Source organism: Megalopta genalis, chromosome 4, assembly GCF_051020955.1.
Source record: "Megalopta genalis isolate 19385.01 chromosome 4, iyMegGena1_principal, whole genome shotgun sequence".
Taxonomy (NCBI): Eukaryota; Metazoa; Arthropoda; class Insecta; order Hymenoptera; family Halictidae; genus Megalopta; species Megalopta genalis.
In genome coordinates, this window is record NC_135016.1 from 32,165,816 (window position 1) to 32,187,916 (window position 22,101).

The 22,101-nt window shown below is 38.9% G+C and overlaps 1 protein-coding gene across 2 annotated transcripts in view; it reads right to left on the reverse strand.

The window, feature by feature from the left end:
• Positions 1-22,101, reverse strand: part of 5-HT7 (5-hydroxytryptamine receptor 7) — a 289,833-nt gene that overhangs the window by 127,145 nt on the left and 140,587 nt on the right. For both annotated transcript variants that reach the window (XM_076520992.1, XM_076520991.1), the window contains exons 4-6: positions 21,720-22,015; positions 20,234-20,477; positions 14,353-14,565 (exon numbers count right to left, since the gene is read on the reverse strand). In XM_076520992.1, the coding sequence (XP_076377107.1) occupies positions 14,353-14,565; positions 20,234-20,477; positions 21,720-22,015 (753 nt within the window). The remainder of the gene's footprint in view (positions 1-14,352; positions 14,566-20,233; positions 20,478-21,719; positions 22,016-22,101) is intronic.

Genomic DNA, 22,101 nt, shown 5'->3' on the forward strand with positions numbered 1-22,101 from the left:
TAACGTCGCTAAAAGCTCCGCGGGCAGAACGTAAAACTTCAAAGGGTAATGCAATACCCTCGCATTACATCTGCCGCCTGATTCTGTTTCTGTGTCGTCTGTCGACGTTATTACCTTCGGCTCCGGCGTATCCATCTTGAGATATCGTCGCAAGAATCTCTTTCGTTTCTTATAACAACGACCTAGGAATGCTTCCAAGCTTCGAGCCGTTCCAATCAATGCGTACAGAGAACACGAATCCGGAATCACCTATTTCAAGAGCTTATATCATTTTTGGAACGCTCTGTGTAGATGTCGAAAGCAATTTTGACAGTGAAATTGAAGCTAAAAAAATTAGAGATTATTTTATTTATTATATTATATTATATTATTATATTATTATATTATTATATTATTATATTATTATATTATTATATTATTATATTATTATATTATTATATTACATATAATATTATTATTCTTCAACCCTGTAGCAGCGTACAAATCTTAGTAAAAATTGATTAATTCAACACGGCCAATGTTGCAGTCTTAACCTTAAGACGCTCATTAGAAGGTCTGCTCAAGGGACGTTTTGCATCCAGAAAAAATGCTCTAAATATTATTCTTCCTGTCCCAGGTATATTTATTTATTTATACAATACTGTCAAATAATGCATTTATGTACCCGCAAAAATAAGATAAAATAAAAGATTTATAAAATTACATCGTTAGAGCAAAGATACATGTTCAAAATTCTGTGGACATTTTTCGATCCTCCAATGAGCATGCTAGGCTTAATTGAAGAAGAAATTGAAGAAACAAACATCCCGAAGAAAGTAGCGTCTTCCAAAGCCATAAAAAGTTTATAAAAACCTATGCGAGTTTAAGCACGTTTCCCCGGAAAAAAGAGGATCGAACGCTTGCTCTCGCGTTAGATAAACGCACTACGAAAACATTGACTCCGAAGTCGGTAATTTATCGCGGAGCTCCAATCAAGAAAATCATTCGTACAAAAGCCTGCAACCAGTGCGATCGCGCCAGGAGTGGTTCGCTGGAAACGGATCGAGGGCCGAATGACGAACGCTCGAATGGAACAATGACAGCAAACTAGGTTCCCGTATCGCCAGAAACATCAGCGGCGACTCCGTGTTCCGCAGGAACTTACTCGTCAGCGTTCGGTGCATGAGCGATGGAACATTTCTCTGATAAGTAAGATAGTATTACATGGAACGGTCGCGCTGGCACAGAGCGTTCGTACAGGTACAAAACTTCGCTCGAATCTTGGTTGACCCTGTCCTAAAATTGGGCAGCCTCGAAGTACCGCATACGTACAGTGTTGCCGATCTTTTAACCCTGAAGGGGATGTTTGAAATACGCAGAATATTAAATACGCATTTTTGCTTTAACAATGTTCCTTCATAAATATTTTGTAGTATACTTTCGCAGCTATCTAAATGTATTGTTTACCAGTATTGTATGATTTTAACTTAGTTTCGTTTTCTTTAACCAGTTAGCTGTGGCGCCTCCCTTTCAGAGCGCGCACCCATGTGTCGCGAAAATCAAGCGACGACGAGTATACTGGTCGAGCACAGCTAACTGGTTAATTCAATGACGATATCTAAATGTATTATTTACCAGTATTGTACGATTTTAACCTAGTTTCGGTTTCTTTAACCAGTTAGCTGTGGCGCTTCCTTTTCAGAGCGCGCACCCATGTGTCGCAAAAATCAAGCGACGACGAGTATACTCGTCGAGCACAGCTAACCGGCTAATTAAATAACTTTGATATTGCATTAATTTTTGGAATTGGCATTCGCCACTTAACTTGTTAACGAGTCACGCGAAAGTTGTTTGATCAAATATTTGTTGCTGATGTATCCTAAATCTAACAACAATAAGATCGCCAACGGTAAAATATTTCAGGATTTCGGCTTTCGGTAAGAACTGTCCGATTGGTCGACAACTAACAACGTCTCCGACGCCGATAAAATCGAACGATGCTAACAGAGGGCCGATTGGGAATCGGAACTAAAGCCGGTGGTCCCGGTGCAAAAGGAACGATAGTCCCGGGTTAGGAGCGTAGAATTTCACCGGTTAGCCGACGTGTCTCCGGATCCCGGGGTGAGCCGGCGCGACGCGGCGCGCGTCGACGGACAATAACGCCGCTGCAATTATCGTAACATCAATTAGCCGGGCGAATTGACAGCGACGCGACCGTTTCCCGTGCCGGTGGCCGGCGTAATTCGAGGCTCCCGCGGCACAGCACTCGCCGGAAGTACCGGCGTCCGCGCGAATTCCATCGACAGCCGGCTAACGTGGCATCGCCATCGACGTTTCGTACCGGCGGTTTGATATTTACGGTGGTCTGCGCCGATATTCGGGCGAACGGATGTCCAGACCGCTGTCATCCGGCTGATTTAAATGGAGACCGGGTCGCGTATGCTGCTCCCGAGAAAATTGAAAATGTTTTTTGAGTCCTCCGTTCGGCCGCCTGGAGCGCCGAGAGTTGCTTGGAGATTTCTTGACGAAAGATTTTTCAGAAGGTACCGTCGTTTCCGAGGAACCGGGTTTTAGACAGTGTGAGTTTAGAGTTTCCGAGGTGCGTCTGAAGTGTATTGTTATTCGAACGGAAGCTACGGAGTCAGTGGCAGTCTTAGAACTACAGTAATGTCTCCCTAACTGACGCTCGGGAAGAGGAGATACGATTGTTCGAGCCTTGCGGCTCGTTTTTATACTTGTTGACAATTCGTAACTATTGGGTTGGCAACTAAGTAATCGCCGATTTCAGTTATAGATGTCTCTCACTCCCATTTTAATGATATCCGTAAATGTTATATTATAAAATTGTTATTATTATTATTATTATGTTATTTTTTATTATCCGTGAATGTTATCAACTGGACAAATTGAATGCAGCGGTCAAGGAAAAGCGATCAGAATTGGTCAATCGTAAAGGTGTCATTTTCCACCAGGACAATGCTAGGCCGCACACGTCTTTGTCCACTCGGCAAAAATTCATGGATATTGGTTGGGAATTGATGTTACACCCACCATATAGCCCTGATCTCGCGCCATTGAATTACCACTTATTTCGATCCCTGGTAAAACTTTGAATGATGATGACGCTGTAAAATCTCACTTAACTCAGTTTTTGGCCGAAAAGGATCAGACTTTCTACGAGCGTGGAATTTTCAAGTTGTCAGAGAGATGGCGAAAGGTCATCGAACAAAATGGAAAATACATTACAGATTAAACTTCATTCCAAGTAAAAAAAAATTTTTTATTTCATTGAACAAATCGGCAATTACTTAGTTGCCAATCCAATATAAAAATGAACCGCAAGCATCGAACAATCGTATCTTCTCTTCCTAAATTGTCCATTTTTGTGGACAATCTGAGCGTCATTTAGAGAGATAATTACTATTACATGTTAGACGACTGTAAAGTTAGCTGACATGCTAAAAATACATGTTCTCTGCTTGTCTGTTTTTAAAAAATTAAAGTTTTTAGAGTATATTTAGAGTATATTTTTTAGAGTATCTTTTTCAGGATTTCAAGATTCGATTCGGTCGTGTATTTTATCCTTTGGCGGGTTTCCTATTTTGTATTTTTCACGTAACAAACTGGTATCGGATCCTTTGTCATCGGGGACGAGTGTGTTCCCTTAATAATTCTAACGAATTCACGATAATATAACAATATCCTTAAATTCTTCTTTAGCCTTTACAGCTTTCTATCTGATCCGCAGTCACCATAGAACTACCAAACCAATTAAAATGACTGGTTCCTGATCTTTACTTTTACAGGTTCTCTATTGTATAAAAAAACTACGCAAAGATGAATAAGTAAAATAGACAAATCATCGTCATCGATTATTTCTAGAGATCGATGTACAGCAACTATCGCCAATGATACACGATTGATTCACAATAATTGCGAATTTTAAAGAACAAAACCGAACATAAATCACTGTAATATGCGATTTTCATCTTTCGATTCAAGCCAGTTTTCTATCTAAGATATCAGCGAGCACCCAATCTGCAAATCTTTCAGTCACCGGTTGGACGAATCTGGAAGAAGCGAAATAGAATGTTGGGCACGGTGACAGACAGAATACGAATAGGTTCAAAGGGGCAGGACACGAAACTATCGCGAAACGACTTTTCTGTGCGTAAAATATGAGACAGCCGCGTCGTAATGTAAAGGATAGGTACCCCACGTTTCATAGCGCCGCGTTGTACAGAAAATTTTTCCCCGTATCGAACCATTATAAAGCAAATTTTTCTCCGCGATACACCGCGAATACATCTCGTATTTTTCAATCTGTAAAGACTTATCGCGAAGTCTCGATATGTGTCACACGCAGCTTTTCTTTTTGTCAGAGCTACGTATGCACGTTCGCCGATCCGCTTTGAATGTCATTGTAATGGCTCTTTTAATACACTATTCCCGGCGATGCAATTGTAAAAAAGTTATTTCACGACCGGACTGGAAAAGATTAAATTTTATTGCGTACGTAGATTTTCATGCGCGAATTCGCCGTGTTTCAAACCGAGACGAAGGTCTTGTTGTACCATTAATGTCTTCGCGGAGATTCATAGTTAAACATTCTAGAAACGTAGTAGAACTGTTTATCGGAGATTTATTTCGCTAAATTATGATGAAACGAAACTGCATTTCAATCAGTGATCCAATAAGGGACCGTTTTCAAGCGTAACACGTTGATTTTAATGGGACTTTGGTATAATATAATTTGTTTACAAATAATTGACACGTATCTTCTTTTTGTATCTGCGAATTAAGAAGCTGTTCTAGTTTTAACTATATTCCTATATTTAACTGTATGTACTAACTATATATCAGGACAGTATCCGTTACAGTTTCAACAGCATTTCATCGTCAAAATGCTGTACGAAAAGTATCATTAGCATGTTGAATGTCGCGGTCAGTCACAAATGAGTGATATTAATTTTCCATTAGTTTTCAGAATTCATATCTGTTCTAATACGTTCGAACGAAATGAATATGACTAGGATGTTTAAAATGCGTAAAGGAGTTAAAATACCATCGGCTATGATTAATTTTAACTTTTTTTGTCTCAGTTTCATTCATTAAATTATTTCGATCTTCTGGGAATTAAAACCTATTAATGTAGCTCATATATTTGTATCGTTTCAAGTTTAAATGGCACAGTCGGTTTACACATTCGAATTATTTCAAAGTGAATAGAGAAACAATTTTACGGTTCTAAACACGTTCTGCGAGTTACCTTTACACATGTTCTTTCCCTCCTCGTTCCACCTTTCTGAAACTTCTACTTTCGATCCAGCGACCTTGTTTATGCTCCGCGTTTCACCGCCACTTCTCATTCATCGTATACACCAACGCTTGTCCCCGGACACCCTATTACACTTTCACACCCTCTTCCTAGGACTCATCCTTGTTTTCCCCGGTGAACGGAAAGTCTGTCGAAGACAAACCGCGAGCGAAAGGATGCGGAGAACGTGAATGTGCCAACGTGAACCCGGAAGAAACAGAACCTTCATTTCACTATTGTGCTTTCTGATTTCTTTTTCTTCCCTAATGATTATTTTCGTAGATAAGAATATATTATTATATATTACATCTTGCATACACACAAATTTCATGTCGTATGCACGAGGTGTCATGCACACCAAAAAATTAAAACGGCTGTCACGGTTAAACTACATATTATTTCGGGTCCAAAAAATTAGTAAATATTCTTCAGACATTCTAAAGTAAAGGTAAACAGCGTTTTTCTTAAAAATATCACTGTTACGTAGTAAAAAAAATCCGAAAAAGTTCACACTTCGTGACTTGTTCGATACTTCGAACGCGGCTCGAGTCCGTCCTGACCTTTTGTCAAAGACTCGTGCTGCGGGTTCTCGAACTTCGCGTCCTCACCTCTCATTGGTCAGTGCTTTTCGTTAATAATTCGTAAACAAAGCCGCAGATTGCATTTTCGCAAAGGAAAAAGTTACTTAGAATTACCTCAGCTAGCCCACATTTCCGTAATGCGAGACATTTTTTGGACACCCTGAATAATAATATATTATATTATATTATAACAATATTGGGTTGGTAACTAAGTAATTGCCGATTTGTTCAATGAAATAAAAAATTGCTTTTACTTGGAATGAAGTTTAATCTGTAATGTATTTTCCATTTTGTTCGATGACCTTTTGCCATCTCTCTGACAACTTGAAAATGCCACGCTCGTAGAAAGTCTGATCCTTTTCGGTCAAAAACTGAGTTAAGTGAGATTTTACAGCGTCGTCATCGTTAAAAGTTTTACCACGAAGGGAGTTGTCCAGGGATCGAAATAAGTGGTAATCCGATGGCGCGAGATCAGGGCTATATGGTGGGTGTAACATCAATTACCAACCAATATCTATCAATTTTTGCCGAGTGGACAAAGACGTGTGCGGCCTAGCATTGTCCTGGTAGAAAATGACACCTTTACGATTGACCAATTTTGGTCGCTTTTCCTTGATCGCTGCATTCAATTTGTCCAGTTGCTAACATTCACGGATAATAAAAAATAACATAATAATAATAATAATAGTAATTTTATAATATAACATTTTACGGATATCATAAAAATGGGATTGAAAGACATCTATAACTGAAATCGGCAATTACTTAGTTGCCAGGGATTTTTCAAATTATAGGCGGTGATCTACCAACATCGCATGCGTTAAGTGGTCACAAGAAAAGTAGTGATTTAAAGTGAAAAATAAGTTTAAATTTCAAATAAACATATATAATATCAGACAGACGGGCGACTAGGAATACGGTTGCGCAGTCGACCAGTCGACCATTTTGGCCAGCCCTGATTTATTGCAATTGAAAAAGTTCCAATCGTTATCGCTGTAACGAAAATGGTACACAGGAGGTTAAACTACAGATTTGGCTGCAAAAAGAAACCGACAGAAGTTGGGGTCAAGGAGTGGCGATCCTATACACCAGCCCTCCGTTCCGGTGCCAAAAACTGGTCGGATTGCCAAACTCTTTACGGCTATTTTATGGCACGTGGCTCTCGCCTTCTATCGGTCGCGTTTTTAATTATCGCGAGAAGCGATCGCGTCGTCATAAATCCGTCGCAGACGCAGCCGTCGCTGTTCCGATAACAGTTCGGGCGTGGGTGCAAAGCCTGATAAACCGGCCGGCGTTGGCCCGGGTCCAGTAATTCGTGTAAAACGGTTGCTTTCGAAAATATCGAGAAATCGGCCGGCGAACAGGACGAGAACGTGGACACCGGTCGACCGTCTCTACCGGGCGGAACGCGGATAAAAGATGCATGAATGCTTCTCTCACGCATCTGCTGAAATATGTTGGCGGAAATCCAAGTGGCTCTATGCGAACGGCCGTTTTGACGCACGGCGATGCATTACTGCCACGACGGACCTTTGATACAGTTAAAACTGCCGTGACACGTTTACGGCCGTTCTCCTGGATAACGCGTTTCTTCCTTTCGCGGGAAATTACTGTTTCCGATGCTTTATCTTTCCGGCGAATCGAAACGCTTCGAGGCGCGAACTCCGCGACAGGACAATTATCGTGCCGGACGCGTTGTTGTGACAGCGAGGACACCGGGGAATTTTTAGCGTTCGACGAATACGGAGACATTGTCAGTTCTATAATGCGTTTCTTCGATGCATATTCATGTACATTTTATTTGATTGTTTCCGATGTTCGAAAACGATTTATGAAAGTCGTCTCTGCGATGGACTGGGAATTTTAGAAAAAGGTTTAACCAGATTTTTATCATTTTTATAAGAAGTTTATCGTGTATTTTATACTATTTGTTCTGTTTATAAATGTTATACTATATTATTTCGTATATATTTGTGTAAACATTAATTGTATTATAGTTAGTTAGACATTAACGTTGTTAGATACTTTTAAACAAAAAATTCTTTAACTTTCTCAATTGTGATTCTAATTTCTGAATTTTTTCGTTTTATATTATTCAAAAATTGTAGTTAAACGAGCCAAAGTGAAATATTAAATAAGACTAACTGGAACGAAGCCTTGGAAATAATTTTTATGCTGTGAGCATTGATTTTTGCTAGGATCTAGGAGACACAGTAATGTTCGTATATATTTATGTTTAGCTATTTACATATTTATGTTTACATAAATAGTACAAACTTTACTGTATCTCATAGATTTTACAAAAATTCAAGTGTACACAATACAAAAAATAATTTCTGAGGCTTCGTTCCACACACAGAGAGTTAGTCCTCTCTATTTCATACTTCATCTTAGCTCATTTAATTGGAATTTTTGAACAATATAAAATATAAAAATTCAGGAATTTTATCAGGAATCATCGTTGAGAAAGTTGAACAATTTTCTGTTTAAACGTAGCTCTCGACATTAATGTCTAATTAAGCGCACAGAAGTACAGGCTTGAATAGCTTTCCAAAACGATTAACAGCACGCAAGCATAATTAAACATTGCGCTATCATTCTACCGAAGCCATTAAATACAAACGAAATTCAAATAAAATGAAATTTCATAGAATGCCGGATACATGAAATTTTCCACAGGAAAAAAATGTGGATCTCTGTTCGCTTCTTTCATAAATAAAGCGTTACTACGAAATTCGTAGAATTCATTTGAACTTTCGTTCTCTTTCGTATCTCTTAGAAATCGAAGTGGTTAATGCGATTGTTGAGCAAAGAATCAGCAAGTGTTGTAAGTGCAGATTTTATCGAGTAACCCAGTTCGGGGTTTTCTGAAAAATTTCGCTCCCTTCGGCCCCGTTATCGTTCCCCTCCTTTATCTTGCGGCCTCTCCCTTCTTTTATCGTTCCCCACGCGTTAAGACCGACACGATTACCACTCGATTCTTCGGATTCAAGAAGGGCTCCTATTCCGACCATATCTAGCGCACGAGGAGGACTTTTCAGGCCTCTTGTAGTCGTTTATTACTAGATCCAGCGATGAAATTCTTATTCCCTGTTCGAGGTGTGCGCGAAACCTCGGTTATTATTCAGATATTCATTAAGAGACTGCGAGTCTCCGTGCGAAATAAAATGTTCTGACTGTGATTTACAAAGATTTAAGTTATTCAGACATTCATTAACAGACTACAAATTTCTGTGCGAGATAAAATGTTCCGAGCGTAATCTATTCGGATTTACGTTAAACAATGGTAATTTATAAAGTTTTAAGTCGGGTAACAGATGCCGAATTTATTATTAGTCTGCGAATGTTTATGCAAAGTTTGCGAAGTTTCCGAAAAATCAGTTCACAAATTCGAATAAAAATGATTGATCTATCATCGAAGAAAAGTAGATATACAATTGGCACGGTATAAGATCGTAGAAGTAACGTTAAACTATCTATGACGATATATTGTTACTATAAGAACAGAAACAGTGGTATTTTTAAACTTCCATGCGCTTACGTTTCTGAAAACTTTTCCGTGTTTTAATTTAGCGCGTCCAGAATTTTGAACCGAAAATTTGAAAAAAAATTCCACAATGCCGTGGATCTGTATAGCTGGAATATGTCAAATATTTTCCACAATTTTTGGAAAGATCATAAAATGTTACTGCCTGTATAGCATACCTTCGTGTCGATCATTTTTTTTAATATGCTTACTTAAATATGCACAATTCTCAAAAGATAATATTTGCCAGCTCATCGCAGTATCTCTTTTATTCAAGAATAAATTTTATTCAATCCATAATTTTTTGACAGCCCATTTCATGGCGTAAAACATAATATCTATTGTATTCGTACGAACAAATAAGCTGTGACTTGTAATTCGTAATTAAACGGCATTCCAATATTCCTGACTCCGGTATTTTGCAACAAATAACTGCGCTCGTCGCAAGGCGAGTTCGCAGACGAAAAAATACTGTCCGGAAATTTGCAAAAAATGTTGAATTATTTACAAGGTAGGCAAGAAAATATGAAATTCTCGCGCGCCGCGCGTTCCCAGGAAAGCCGGTGCAAAGAGTCCTTCGAATAATTAAAAAAATCCGAATTGTTTTCGACGTGACAACTTCCAGAGGTGTCGGGGCGACAAATTCCTATTTTTTTCTCCTTTTTTTTCAAGCGTCCAGCCCGTAAAAGTGGGCGACAGTGTCACAGCTGCTCCGACATTTCGCTCTGAATTTCCTGCATTTTTCTGAAGCGCCAGAAAAGTGAATTTATGACGTGTTCCATCACCGAGCCAAGAATTCGACGATAACGAGGGCAAAGCAAAGCTTTGTCAAACTCTTTGTCTACTTGATTCGCGTTTTCTAATTCGGAAGATCGTTCAGACCGCCGGAAATTTTCAAATATTGTGCCTGAATCAATTTCTGCTCTAGCTATAGCCAGACGATGGAATTGTTTCACTGTATGTTTAGCTTAATTTTTAATTCAATTGTACACGGATTGAAGTTTTTCATAATTATAGATCGATCGCAGAACTCTTTGTGTCCACAACGTATAAAAATGCTCGAAAACTGATAACATACTAATGGTCGATGCTATTAAACAGATGCGACATTAAATAAATAAATTAAAAAAACAAACTATCGTCGATTTGTCTATCCGATTCTCTTCTTAAATTTGGCTAGAGTTAATTAAATTTGTCGATAGGATAATTTCTTGGAAAATGCTGAAATATAGAAACTGATTGAACTTCGCCAAGTTTGATGTTATTTTTAATTTAAATAATTCGAACTTAATTTATATTTCGATTTATAGTTAAAGAGTTTCGCGCGTACACTGTATAGAAGTTCTGAAAATTATCACGCTTCATTTTTAATTAATTACGATTATTCAGGAGCGCCAAAGCCTTTCGTTAGAAAATAACGTCACTAGGCGACGGAGGCAATAATTTTGTAGTTGCCGGTCAGATAACTTAGTTGCTCTAACTACGTCTACAATGTTATACACCGCAGGAAATATGCGGAGAAGTTCTGCCAGTGTCAACTGAAATTCTAACGAACTCTGTCGCGCGTGGTACCGCGACGTCTGTTCATAATCGATCTCTCAATAGAACGCGCGATAAATTCATATTAATGAAGTGGTACAGACAACAATACGGGGACTCGTTAGCGAGCATCAGGGACACAGTTGCGGCAATTAATTCTCTGTCCACTAACCTTTCAACAGACTAGGAAACAGACCGAAACAACGTCAAAAGGTTAGATCAAGAGAACCTTCTCCTTCTGCATATGAAAGTGAAATTAGTAGGTAATATAAAAAAAGAATTGATTGTACAAAATATGCCGTATTAATCGAATAAGTGTCTTTTAAATAAAGGTATTTTTAACAATGGAAATAAAATACAAAAGATCTTGTATGATAGCCAAATAAAATTAGTATACATATTTATTAGTTTTCAATATAGTCGCCACGAACTTCGACACAGTTTTAATACTATTTTTTGATAACGCATCCGAAATATGGCAAAGCCAATAGCGATTATTAGACTGCGGATTTTATGCATTTATCAGAAAAATATTAAAACAGTTCAGAAACGTCTATGTATTATTTTCAACTCACTGAAATTATTAAAGGTAGGATATTTTTATTATTAAAGGTAGATCATTTTCATTTTACACGAAGATTCGCAGTTCAGTGTTCACGTTGAAAAATTAATTCACGCGTGTAATACGCTGTTTAATCTTTTGTTTGGTATTTTTTAATCTTCTCAACTTTTGTTCGTATCTGAAAATATAGATTTTACTAAATTCCTAAGATTTCTTATTGCATTTTTAGGGTCAAGCTACTATCGCCGACAACAACTGAAACGATTGGCGAGAATAAAACGCGCACATGAAAGGAAACATCGCATTGTCCAGCATGGTTTTTACCCGAAGCATAACTGGAACGGTTTCTAAACAGGACTGAGACGAAATTGCAGCGTAACTGGAAAAGAAATACGTTTCGCGAAGATTTAAGTCGACGACGAGCATTGAAAATTGTCCACACAAAGCACGAGCCATGGTTCGAGCCGGAGGACTGCATTTTGCATGATAAAATCATTTGAAAATGTAGAACAAAGTTTTATCCGTAGCTCGCTTCGTTAGCGAAAAAGAGTTGGTATTTCAACGGGTCTGTTCATTACCGTTTCCACTGTTTTCCAGGGCATTCTGTATTCTGCTATTTCTTTCGAGAGGAATAATCGGTGTGTCATTATCGATTGCTCGAATCAATGAAGTATTCACTGCTTAAAGTTGAAGAAAGACGCATTCTAAATTGTTCAGATAGTAACAATGGAAATTGTTTTAAAAGCTTCGCCGTTATGTTGTTAGTTTTATCAATTTTTCAATGAAGGTGAAGAGAAACTTTTCACCCGAGCAGCGCGTAAAAATACAACTATTTTCGCAATTGCAACCGAAAATAGTAATCTAACCGACAATAAAAATAAACGAAAAAAACCCAAATTGGAAGGAATACGCCAAACGTTATATCGCGAATAAATATTTATATTTCATAAAATATTCGCGATTGCAAGGAAGATTTTTCTTGCCAGCGCAAATTGAATGGATTTGGATTGGATTGAATTTGTATTTTCTATTATCAGCAGCCTCCGATAATGTTCGCCCCGGAGGATGACCGGGGCTCGGAACGATTCGTTGTTTTATCGATCACAGTTTCGTTGCAAGTCGGACTCGAAACGAGCAACCGGAAAGCGGATTTCCGTGAAAGTTTGCATTGCTAATTCGTGGTTCACGCTAATTCGGCGACTGGAAAATCATGCTCGTTAAACAGTCACGGTGTAAACGTTCGGTCCAGTCGTGTGCGTTGCCCGGGGTTTCGTTATGCGGAAACGGGTTTGACATTCCCGACAGCAGGACAAATTTCTGCGGAGAGGTTACGTCACTAATTTGCGGCCGACGATCGCGGAATCGTGCTCATTAAAATGTCTATATACCGTGTACCGCTCTTGTCCTTACAGCTGTAGAAACGTCGGGGAACATGGATTCACGATTATACCGTGATAATCTATTGTTGTCGATGGCTCCGATTTTGTTCCGTCGCTTCAGATTGTAAATCTTCAGATCCAACGATTTAATTTAATTCAATTTATTAATTTGACCCTTTGCACTCGATGCCTCCGATTTTGTACCGTCGCTTCCGATTGTAAATCTTCAGATCCAACGATTTAATTTAATTTAATTTATTAATTTATCCCTTTGCACTCTAAGCTTCCGATTGTAAATCTTCAGATCCAACGATTTAATTTAATTCAATTTATTAATTTAACCCTTTGCACTCGATGCCTTCGATTTTGTTCCGTCACTTCCGATCGTAAATCTTCAGATCCAACGATTTAATTTATTAATTTAACCCTTTGCACTCGAAGCTTCCGATTTTGTTTCGTCGCTTCCGATTGTAAATCTTCAGATCCAACGATTTAACTTAATTTAATTTATTAATTTAACCCTTTGCACTCGAAGCTATGTTAACTCTAAATATAAAATCATTTTTCTAACTTTTAGTACTTCTATTTTATATGACAAAATGCATTTTATGCACACGAAATTGACACTTGGGACTCGCGCAACAGTCACCTTTAACAATTTTTTAAATCTAAACATTGTTAATATAAAAGCTATCTTAAAGCGTGATATAACAAATTTTAGTGGCGCCTCAGAGTCACCATTCAAGTGCGAAGGATTAATTTAATTTCCCCTTTAAAACAGGAGAATTTTTTCAGTTTTCAACAAAACTTTACACTTGTTCTACAAACTGCTGCAATGCTGCCATTTAGAAGATAGAAATAAAAGAATATCTTTGTGTATTCGTCGAAACGCAGAGCAGAAAAACTGATAAGTGGATTTTCCATTTATTTATTCATTTATCCACAGTAAATAGTTAAAGAAGCGTTTTTATTCGTTAAGCGTTATATTAATTAAGTTATATTAAGGTAAATTAGGTTATATTAAGCGTTATTATTTTATTATTTTATCGTTAGCGCGGGCGTTACCATAAATTCCTGTTTTTCTCCGAAAACGAAGTTCTACCTCGAAAAAAAACCTGCGAAGTTTTTTCAGCACTGAGTACATACTGCGAGGAGATTTAACCTTGGTCTACAATGTGCCCTTTCGTTGCCAGAGGGGGACCGTCGACCGCGTCTAATCTGCTCCGTTCAGCGTCGAATGGAACGATTCGTGCGTAAGCATGGGCATGAGTTGGCGCTTCCGATTCGTCATCGGCGATTCGAGAGGCAGATGGATATAGCGAGTGGGAAATAGAGAGACAGATAGAACGGGAAATGATTTGTCAACGGCGCGCACCGTTTGCAAACATTAGGAGCTGATCTGGTCCGCGCGACGCGACGCGTCGGGACGCGCGACGGTCCGCCGGCGTCGAATCGATTCATTTACTCACCGTCGTCGAGGCGCTGGAACTTCGGTGCTGTTTCACGGGAGGGCTTCCGTGGGTCGCGTGTATGTCGGAGCTTAATTGACGGTTTACCGGGACCGGGTGGTGGTGCTGAACCGTGGGCTCTATGTCGAGGTAGCAGTGCGCCTCCAAGTGGCTCTGCGCCCTCCTCTCCTCCAGGACTATCTTCCGCGCCGCGCAGAATATCTTGTAGTAGACCTGAAACACGACGGGTCTTGGCTAGAACGCGAGACACTGGCTAATTCGTTTAGCTCTTCCGACCTTGCGCCGGCACCTTTGTCTGCGTTCGAGCGCCATTATTCGCGCGATCATTGTTTGACCGGCGGCAAACTGCGAAGCGCCTCTATCTCCAGGCGGCACCCAGCGGCACCTTTTTGCCAAAAAGTTAGACAGAAGGCAATTTTCCAAATAATAGGACAAGGGCGCCGAATACGAGACCCATTTTTCTAAATTGATTCAATTATGAAGCAATTTGATATTCTATTAATCGTCGAAAAATATATTTTTCATTACAATTAGACTGCAGATCTTTATAAAAATCTTTTCCAAATTGATGGACGGGCCACGTAGATTTTCGTTTTTGCTTGAATTTTTATTAATACTTTATTAATATTTTATTAATACTAGACGCGTAAATATATAACTTTGTAAAATGTTATCAAAAATATTGAAACCATACATACATGTTTATTTAGTTCTCTTCAAAAATGCTTGGAAACCGAGAAAGACGGAGAAAATATAACCCGTCTGTTAAGTGTTAAGATATGGAAATTACATGAAAATGTATTTCTTCTTTCAGCGCATCTTTTTAACACGCCGTAAACAATGTAACGATATTATTATTAAATCGTTTAAATGTCTTTACAACTTTGTTGTCCGCTCATCCATTTTTTTCAAAAGTATGTATAAATATGAACAAGTTACAAGTAAACTGCGGATCTTTATGCAAATTCTCATTTTCATTCGCCATTTTACAAATATTGGAATTAAAGAAAACTTTTGTTCGTCAGCTAAAAGATCGCTTATTATAAAAAGAAAACAAGAATACTCGGTTTAAAATTGGTTTGGAATAGAAAATTGTCGGTATAGACGTTTTCATGCATCATAAAAATCTGTGCGCAAGCCATAAATGCAAAATAATCCGCAGTCTATTTATAATATTTAGATTCAAATTCTCATAGCGTATAGACTCTCTCAGCCATTCAAACGGTAAATAGTCGACCACAAAAACCAGAGAAATCCTAATGCATAATAACGTGAAAATAGAACGATGTTGTCTTAAACATTGACAATCGCCAAAGTAAATCGGATCTCTTAAAATTACTTCGTAGAAGAGCTCGCCCGCCGTTCTTCCGGCAAACGAATGTTTCAATTCTCCAGTCCAATTATTCCTTGTCCAAATAAGAAAACAAGATATCTATTACTTTCTCGCTTCTCTCCTTGTTCAAGCATTAATTCAATTTATATAAAAGTGCAACGATAAAATTCTCGTTGCCCGTTAAACTCCGTAAACCGTGGGAGTAAAGAAATTACAAACGCTCCAACAGGCATTTGTTTCATTTCCATTGCTATTACAGCGAATTATTCTTGGTTCTCTCACGCAAATGGAAATGACTTGCAGCAGTCGGACAAACGAGCCAATCCGCGATTGCCATAGAGAAAAACTAATACCCGGTTAACGTGAATCGATTAAAGCAACCGGAGCGCGGCATAGAATTCCGAGGCACAGAGAAACGATGGACGGAAACGCATATTTTCGGTGCTGTAATTCAAATTCTTTGGCCGAAGCTAGAAATTTCCAGTTACATGGCGAGGCAATCAGTAAAGTCCACAATTTTGTTTTTCTCGATGCACGGCGTGCCCGGTCTCGATTGATTGGAGGTTCCGCGTGCGGCAAATACACCCACGGAAATAATTGGCGCGAGAACACGGTACGTGTCTGAAAATAAGCGACGGGCCGTGCACCTCTTCGCGGCCGCGCGAACGTTCACGGGAATCGACGCGGTAACAACTAAATAATTGCTACACCGGCGGATCATCTTCGCTGATCGCCGCGGCTCGCTTTTATCGCCGGGCGTTGCTTCGATTAACGCGACACGATGTGACACGGTGATCCGGAAAGGTGCGCCGCAAATTGCTGACGTATTCTGCGGCACGGGACATCTGTTGCAATTGCAAACGATCGTCCGGCACCGCTGTATAAACACCGACACAATTCGAAGAAATTTAATCATTTTCGAGCAGAACTCTTCGACAAATGTTTACCGTGGAGCGGGATTGACAAAAAAAAATGTTTTGGCAAATGTTTGCGGTCGCGTGAGAATGGAAGTGGTTGGCTGGTGTTTGAATAGCAGCGAGAATAAACGAAACCGGTTTGCGGAAGTGCTTTAGGATAATCAGAGGAAAATGTTTAACAAGTATTTTACCGTGAAAATAAATGAATAATCGGGCGAGTATTTAGGATAATGAGAAGTAGAAAATGTTTCGGGACTGTGGTCGTGACATCGGATCCTGAAATTTTAGATAGCGTTTTTAGAGAAATGAGAATAAAATACGTTTGGGGAACCGTTTCCAGGAAAGTTGATAATTTGTAGAAATTTATTCGTACAATATCGATACATCAGAATAGGAATTCTCGGCTAGTATTTATAGAGAAGTAATAATAAACTCGAATTAAGCAAATATTGAACAAAAGTGAAAAGTAGAAATTATTTAGCAAAGTGTCTGGTACATCGGAATAGTAATTCTTAGCCAGTATCCGTATAAAAATGAGAATAAAGCAATATTGGCCAGGTATTATCGTGAAAACAGTAAATATACATTTTTTAGCAAGGTTTTAGTAAGGTCTAGTATTTATGGAGACGTAAGAATAAACTAAAATTGAGTAAGTATTTTTGGAGAAATGAAAACTAAAAATTGCTTGCTTTTGTGTCGTGACATTAAAATAGGTATTTTTAGTTACCATTTATGGAGCAGTGAGAATAGATAAAAATTGAGCAGGTATTTTTAGAAAAATGAAAAATGAAAAATGCCGTCAGAATAAGAACTTTCAGCTAATATTTATAGAAAATTGGGAATAACTAAAAACTGTTTGAGCTTGGTATCTTGAAAGAAATCGGAATGAATAATTCGTACAATATCGATACATCAGAATAGGAATTCTCAGCTAGTATTTATAAAGAAGTAATAATAAACTCGAATTAAACAAATATTGAAAAAAAGTGAAAAGTAGAAATTATTTAGCAAAGTGTCTGGTACATCGGAATAGTAATTCTTAGCCAGTATCCGTATAGAAATGAGAATAAAGCAATATTGGCCAGGTATTATCGTGAAAACGAAAAATATACATTTTTTAGCAAGGTTTCAGCAAGGTCTAGTATTTATAGAGACGTAAGAATAAACTAAAATTGAGTAAGTATTTTTGGAGAAATGAAAACTAAAAATTGCTTGCTTTTGTGTCGTGACGTTAAAATGGGTATTTTTAGTTACCATTTATGGAGCAGTGAGAATAGATAAAAATTGAGCAGGTATTTTTAGGAAAATGAAAAATGGAAGTTGTTTAGAGAAGCGTTGCGACATCGGAATGGAAATTTTTAGCTGGTATTTATAGAGAAATGAGAATTATAAAAAAAAAATTTATAAAAATTGTTCAGCAAAGTGTCGTGCCGTTAGAATAAGAACTTTCAGCTAATATTTATAGAAAATTGGAAATAATTAAAAACTGTTTGAGCTTGGTATCTTGAAAGAAATCGGAATGAATAGAAACAGTGTTTATGAATATATTTGTGGAGAAGCAAATTAGCACAAGTGTTTCATGTGTTTTAGAACCAGTTAGACATTATATCATACTTGATATCCAACGAACGGTTCGGTTGCTAACCTAATACACTCTCTAACTCATTAATCAGACCCGACTCGATTAAGATAACTAACTTGGCTGTCCGCCGATATATTATTAAATTTCGATAGTCCCCTAATAAGTTTACGCTGTCGGCATCTCCATTAATTCAATGAGGGTTAACAATTCGTGACGCTACTCCCTATCGGGTACTTTGAAGTTTCCAGGGTGATTCTTAAAGGCTTATTGGCGATACTACTTTAGAAGGGACTTTATTGCATGAAAATTAGATGTGCATAATTTATAACTACGGTAAGACGGTTTGATAAAAGGTGTTTGACTTTCATTACAAAATCGTAACAATTTTAAAGCTGCACAGTCTAAGGCTAAGGTTATGTCGAGGTTATTTCAAGGTGGAGTCGTTTTTCGGTCGGTCGGACATCGGACATACACGCTAGCGAAGCATGTGTGCGTGTAAATTCGGCCGAAATCGTCGGTGAACGCGGTCGCAGTGGCCCGATATAAGACGAATGGCTTGGCGCCTCGCAGCTTCGAATGGATTTGTTGACCTAACCGAGACGTTTTTTCTGACGTTTTTTCGAACGGTTCCACTACAAAAAATCGGTTGATATCGACGTTGCATCACGGTCGGAAGTAAATCAAATCATTTCGTTTCCTCTCCGACCAACTTTACGTACTTTATAACAAATTTTTTATTCACATTTTAAAATTGATATAAAAATTTAAGAAAAATGATTGGACGAGAATAATTGAGAATTATTATAGATACAACTTGGTAAAAAATGCTCAAGATTCGACAAACCAGCTATCCAGATCAATTTGAAAATTGTAGTAAATCTGTCAATAGTGATCTATTGTATTCGAGATATATTCAAAGCAAAAATAATTTTCTTACAAATTTAATTATCTACGCCTGAAAGATGAATTTCTGATTTACAAAATTTTAACTTAACATCGTTCGTATCTCGGCCATAACCACTTCAAGCTTCGAATTACGAATTCTTTGAAATCCACACCAAGCTCAAGTTTCAAAATACTTTTAATACTTTTACAGTGTTCATCAAACTTCGGTAAAGGCTCGAAGAGTGTTCCTGATTGCTCGCCGACGCACTTAGCTATCGCCAGCTTCAAAGAATGCAGTTAGTACGTTTTAATTACTTTTAACGCGTTTGATGCAACTATATGATTATATAATGAACTTAACAAGACGTATTAAAGAAATATTACTATCATTCAGTCAGATCGTATAATTTGTAACGTATCAACTGACAGCTTGAAATTCTTTTATGATGTTTTTCTTATTTGGACCATTGAATTGATATATTTTTCTAACATCAAATTTTGTTAAAATTATAATAAAACTCGCGGAAGATTTTAATAAATGTATGCTTGTCCCTTTTACGAAGCAACATAAAATAGTTCTTTTTAATGTTCCGTAAACCTAGTGTTAAAGTCTAAAGTTTCGTGTCACTCTGGATTTACATTTTCTATTTAAGACAAAAGTATACAAGGCGTTCCATAATTATGTTGACATCCGGAAAGGGGTGATTCCTGAGGTTATTTGAAGTAACTTTTTCCTTAGCGAAAATGCAATCCGCGGCTTCGTTTACGAGTAACCAGTGAGAGGCGAGATCAGCAGGCGCGAGGCGGCGGAGCCAATGAGCGGAACTTGACTTCAAGCGCTTGTTGGCTCGGCCGCTCATTGGCTCGGCCGCTCGTTGACTCGACCGCACGTTGGCTCGTCCGCTCGTCGGCTCGGCCGCTCGTCGGCTCGGCCGCTCGGCCGCCTCGCGCCAGCCGAGCTCGCCTTTCGTTGGTCACTGTTTCTCGTTAATAACTCGCATACAAAGCCGCGGATTGCATTTTCGCTAAGGAAAAAGTTACTTCAAATAATCTCGGGAGTCATCCCTTTCCAGTTCTTGACATAATTATGGGACAGCATGTACATTTCAAACGAACAACGTGCAGTTTTATCGTACCGTATGTTAGATAATAGTGGAGACTTACTTGGATCATGACGAAGAGAGGCACGTAGAAACTGAGCAGGGTGGCGTAGATCTGATAAAAGAAATTTTGGCAGACGACGCAGTGGGACGAGCCGGTGTCCGAGTAGGTGTGCTCGTTGCCCATAATCAGCAACGGCGGCAAACTGATGCAGGCTGCTCCCAACCAGACCAGGCTGACGTAAATGATCATCCTCCGCGGAGTTCTTTTCACCCCGTACTTCAGCGGCTTCGTTATGGCACAAAATCTGCGTCAGAACGACGAGTTTGTACAGAACCGGTTTGCGAAACACGGAACAGATCAAACAGAGCCGGTTCACGTCCCATGGTACAAACGGAAGATCTGTTTCCTTTGTCCCCGTTTCCTTCGTGTACTCTAACTTCAATAAAGACCCGACCCCTGGTTAAGTGAAGCAACTGGTGTCCGGTCCAAAATAAATACACCCGTTTGCCCCGACTCGTCAAATACTGCACGGTGTTTTCAATTAATTCTACGACTGCTTTTCAAAGTTTCGGGCGTAGTTCGCAGGAATTACTGCCTTCTACCTTATCAGTTCAGTGAAATGTCAACTACACGGTGAACTTTTATGATAAAAATTCGATTGTCTTAAAACCCCGGTCGTATTCATCTACATTATTATGACAATTACAACGTTTACACACGTAGATTATGTAAGCGAACGAGAGACAGGCGTCAATTAATTCGTAACCGAATCTTTCTTGTATGATCAAAGTGTCATTTTCTATCTCCGCAAACTTTCATTGTAACACGATGAACTTCGGGAGATACTTGAAGAGTTCAGAAGCCAATCAGTTCCTGAGCATGAGACCTGAGATAATAGACTCTTCGGAACTTGCAATTAGTTAGATAACGTACTAAGGAAACATTGTGAAGCTTGCGGTAATAACTTCTCGGACTGTGAAAATAAATCGCGCTTGTACCGATTGTCATCCAAAGTCTCCACTTATTCCTCGACTTGTTCATGTTTTCATTATCTGTCAAGAAAACAGGATTTTGATCGCTTCCGCGCGAATAGCGATCAACGAAATAGTTCGCAATTAATCGAATCATTATTTATATGTTATAACGACGAAATAGGTGTGAACGATTGTTTCGGTAAAAGAATTCGCCAGAGTAAGAATGCTTCGGATAGCAAAAATGAAACTTTGCGGCATACGTTCAGGATTAAACGCTACAGTAATGTCTCTCTAATCGACGCTCAGATTGTGCAGAAAAATGGACAATTTGGGAAGAGGAGATTTGCGGTTATTCGAGTCTCGCGGCTCGTTTTTATAATCGTTGACAATCGGTAACCATAAAAAACGAGCCACAAGGCTCGATAATAATCGCATCCCCTCTTCCCAAATTGTCCATTTTTCTGGACAATCCGAGCGTCAATTAGAGAGACATTACTGTACTTCCTACGCTAACGCAGTGAAATTTTTCTTTAGTTTTGCGTGAAACTTGTGGTACCACGGATACCACTCACCGATCGACGGAGATCATGCAGAGGTTCAGGATGCTGGCCGTGCAACTGAGCACGTCGAAGCTAACCCAAACGTCGCACATAATTGCGCCGAAGGACCAATTACCGGAGATCTCGTAGAGCAACGCCATCGGCATTACCAGAAGAGCGACGCAGAGATCACTAACTGCCAGGCTCACCAGCAGGTAGTTGCACGGTCTTCGCAGCTTCCTAACGAGAAACACGGCAACGCAGACCAGAATATTGCCGATCACGGTCCCGACGATGATAGTACCAAGCACCAGGGCGATAAGTATTGCCTGCGGAACAGAAAGACGTCGAAATTATACGGCGCGATCTTGGTTATTCGAAAGAATCGAGAAAGCATTAGTATAATTCCTTATAG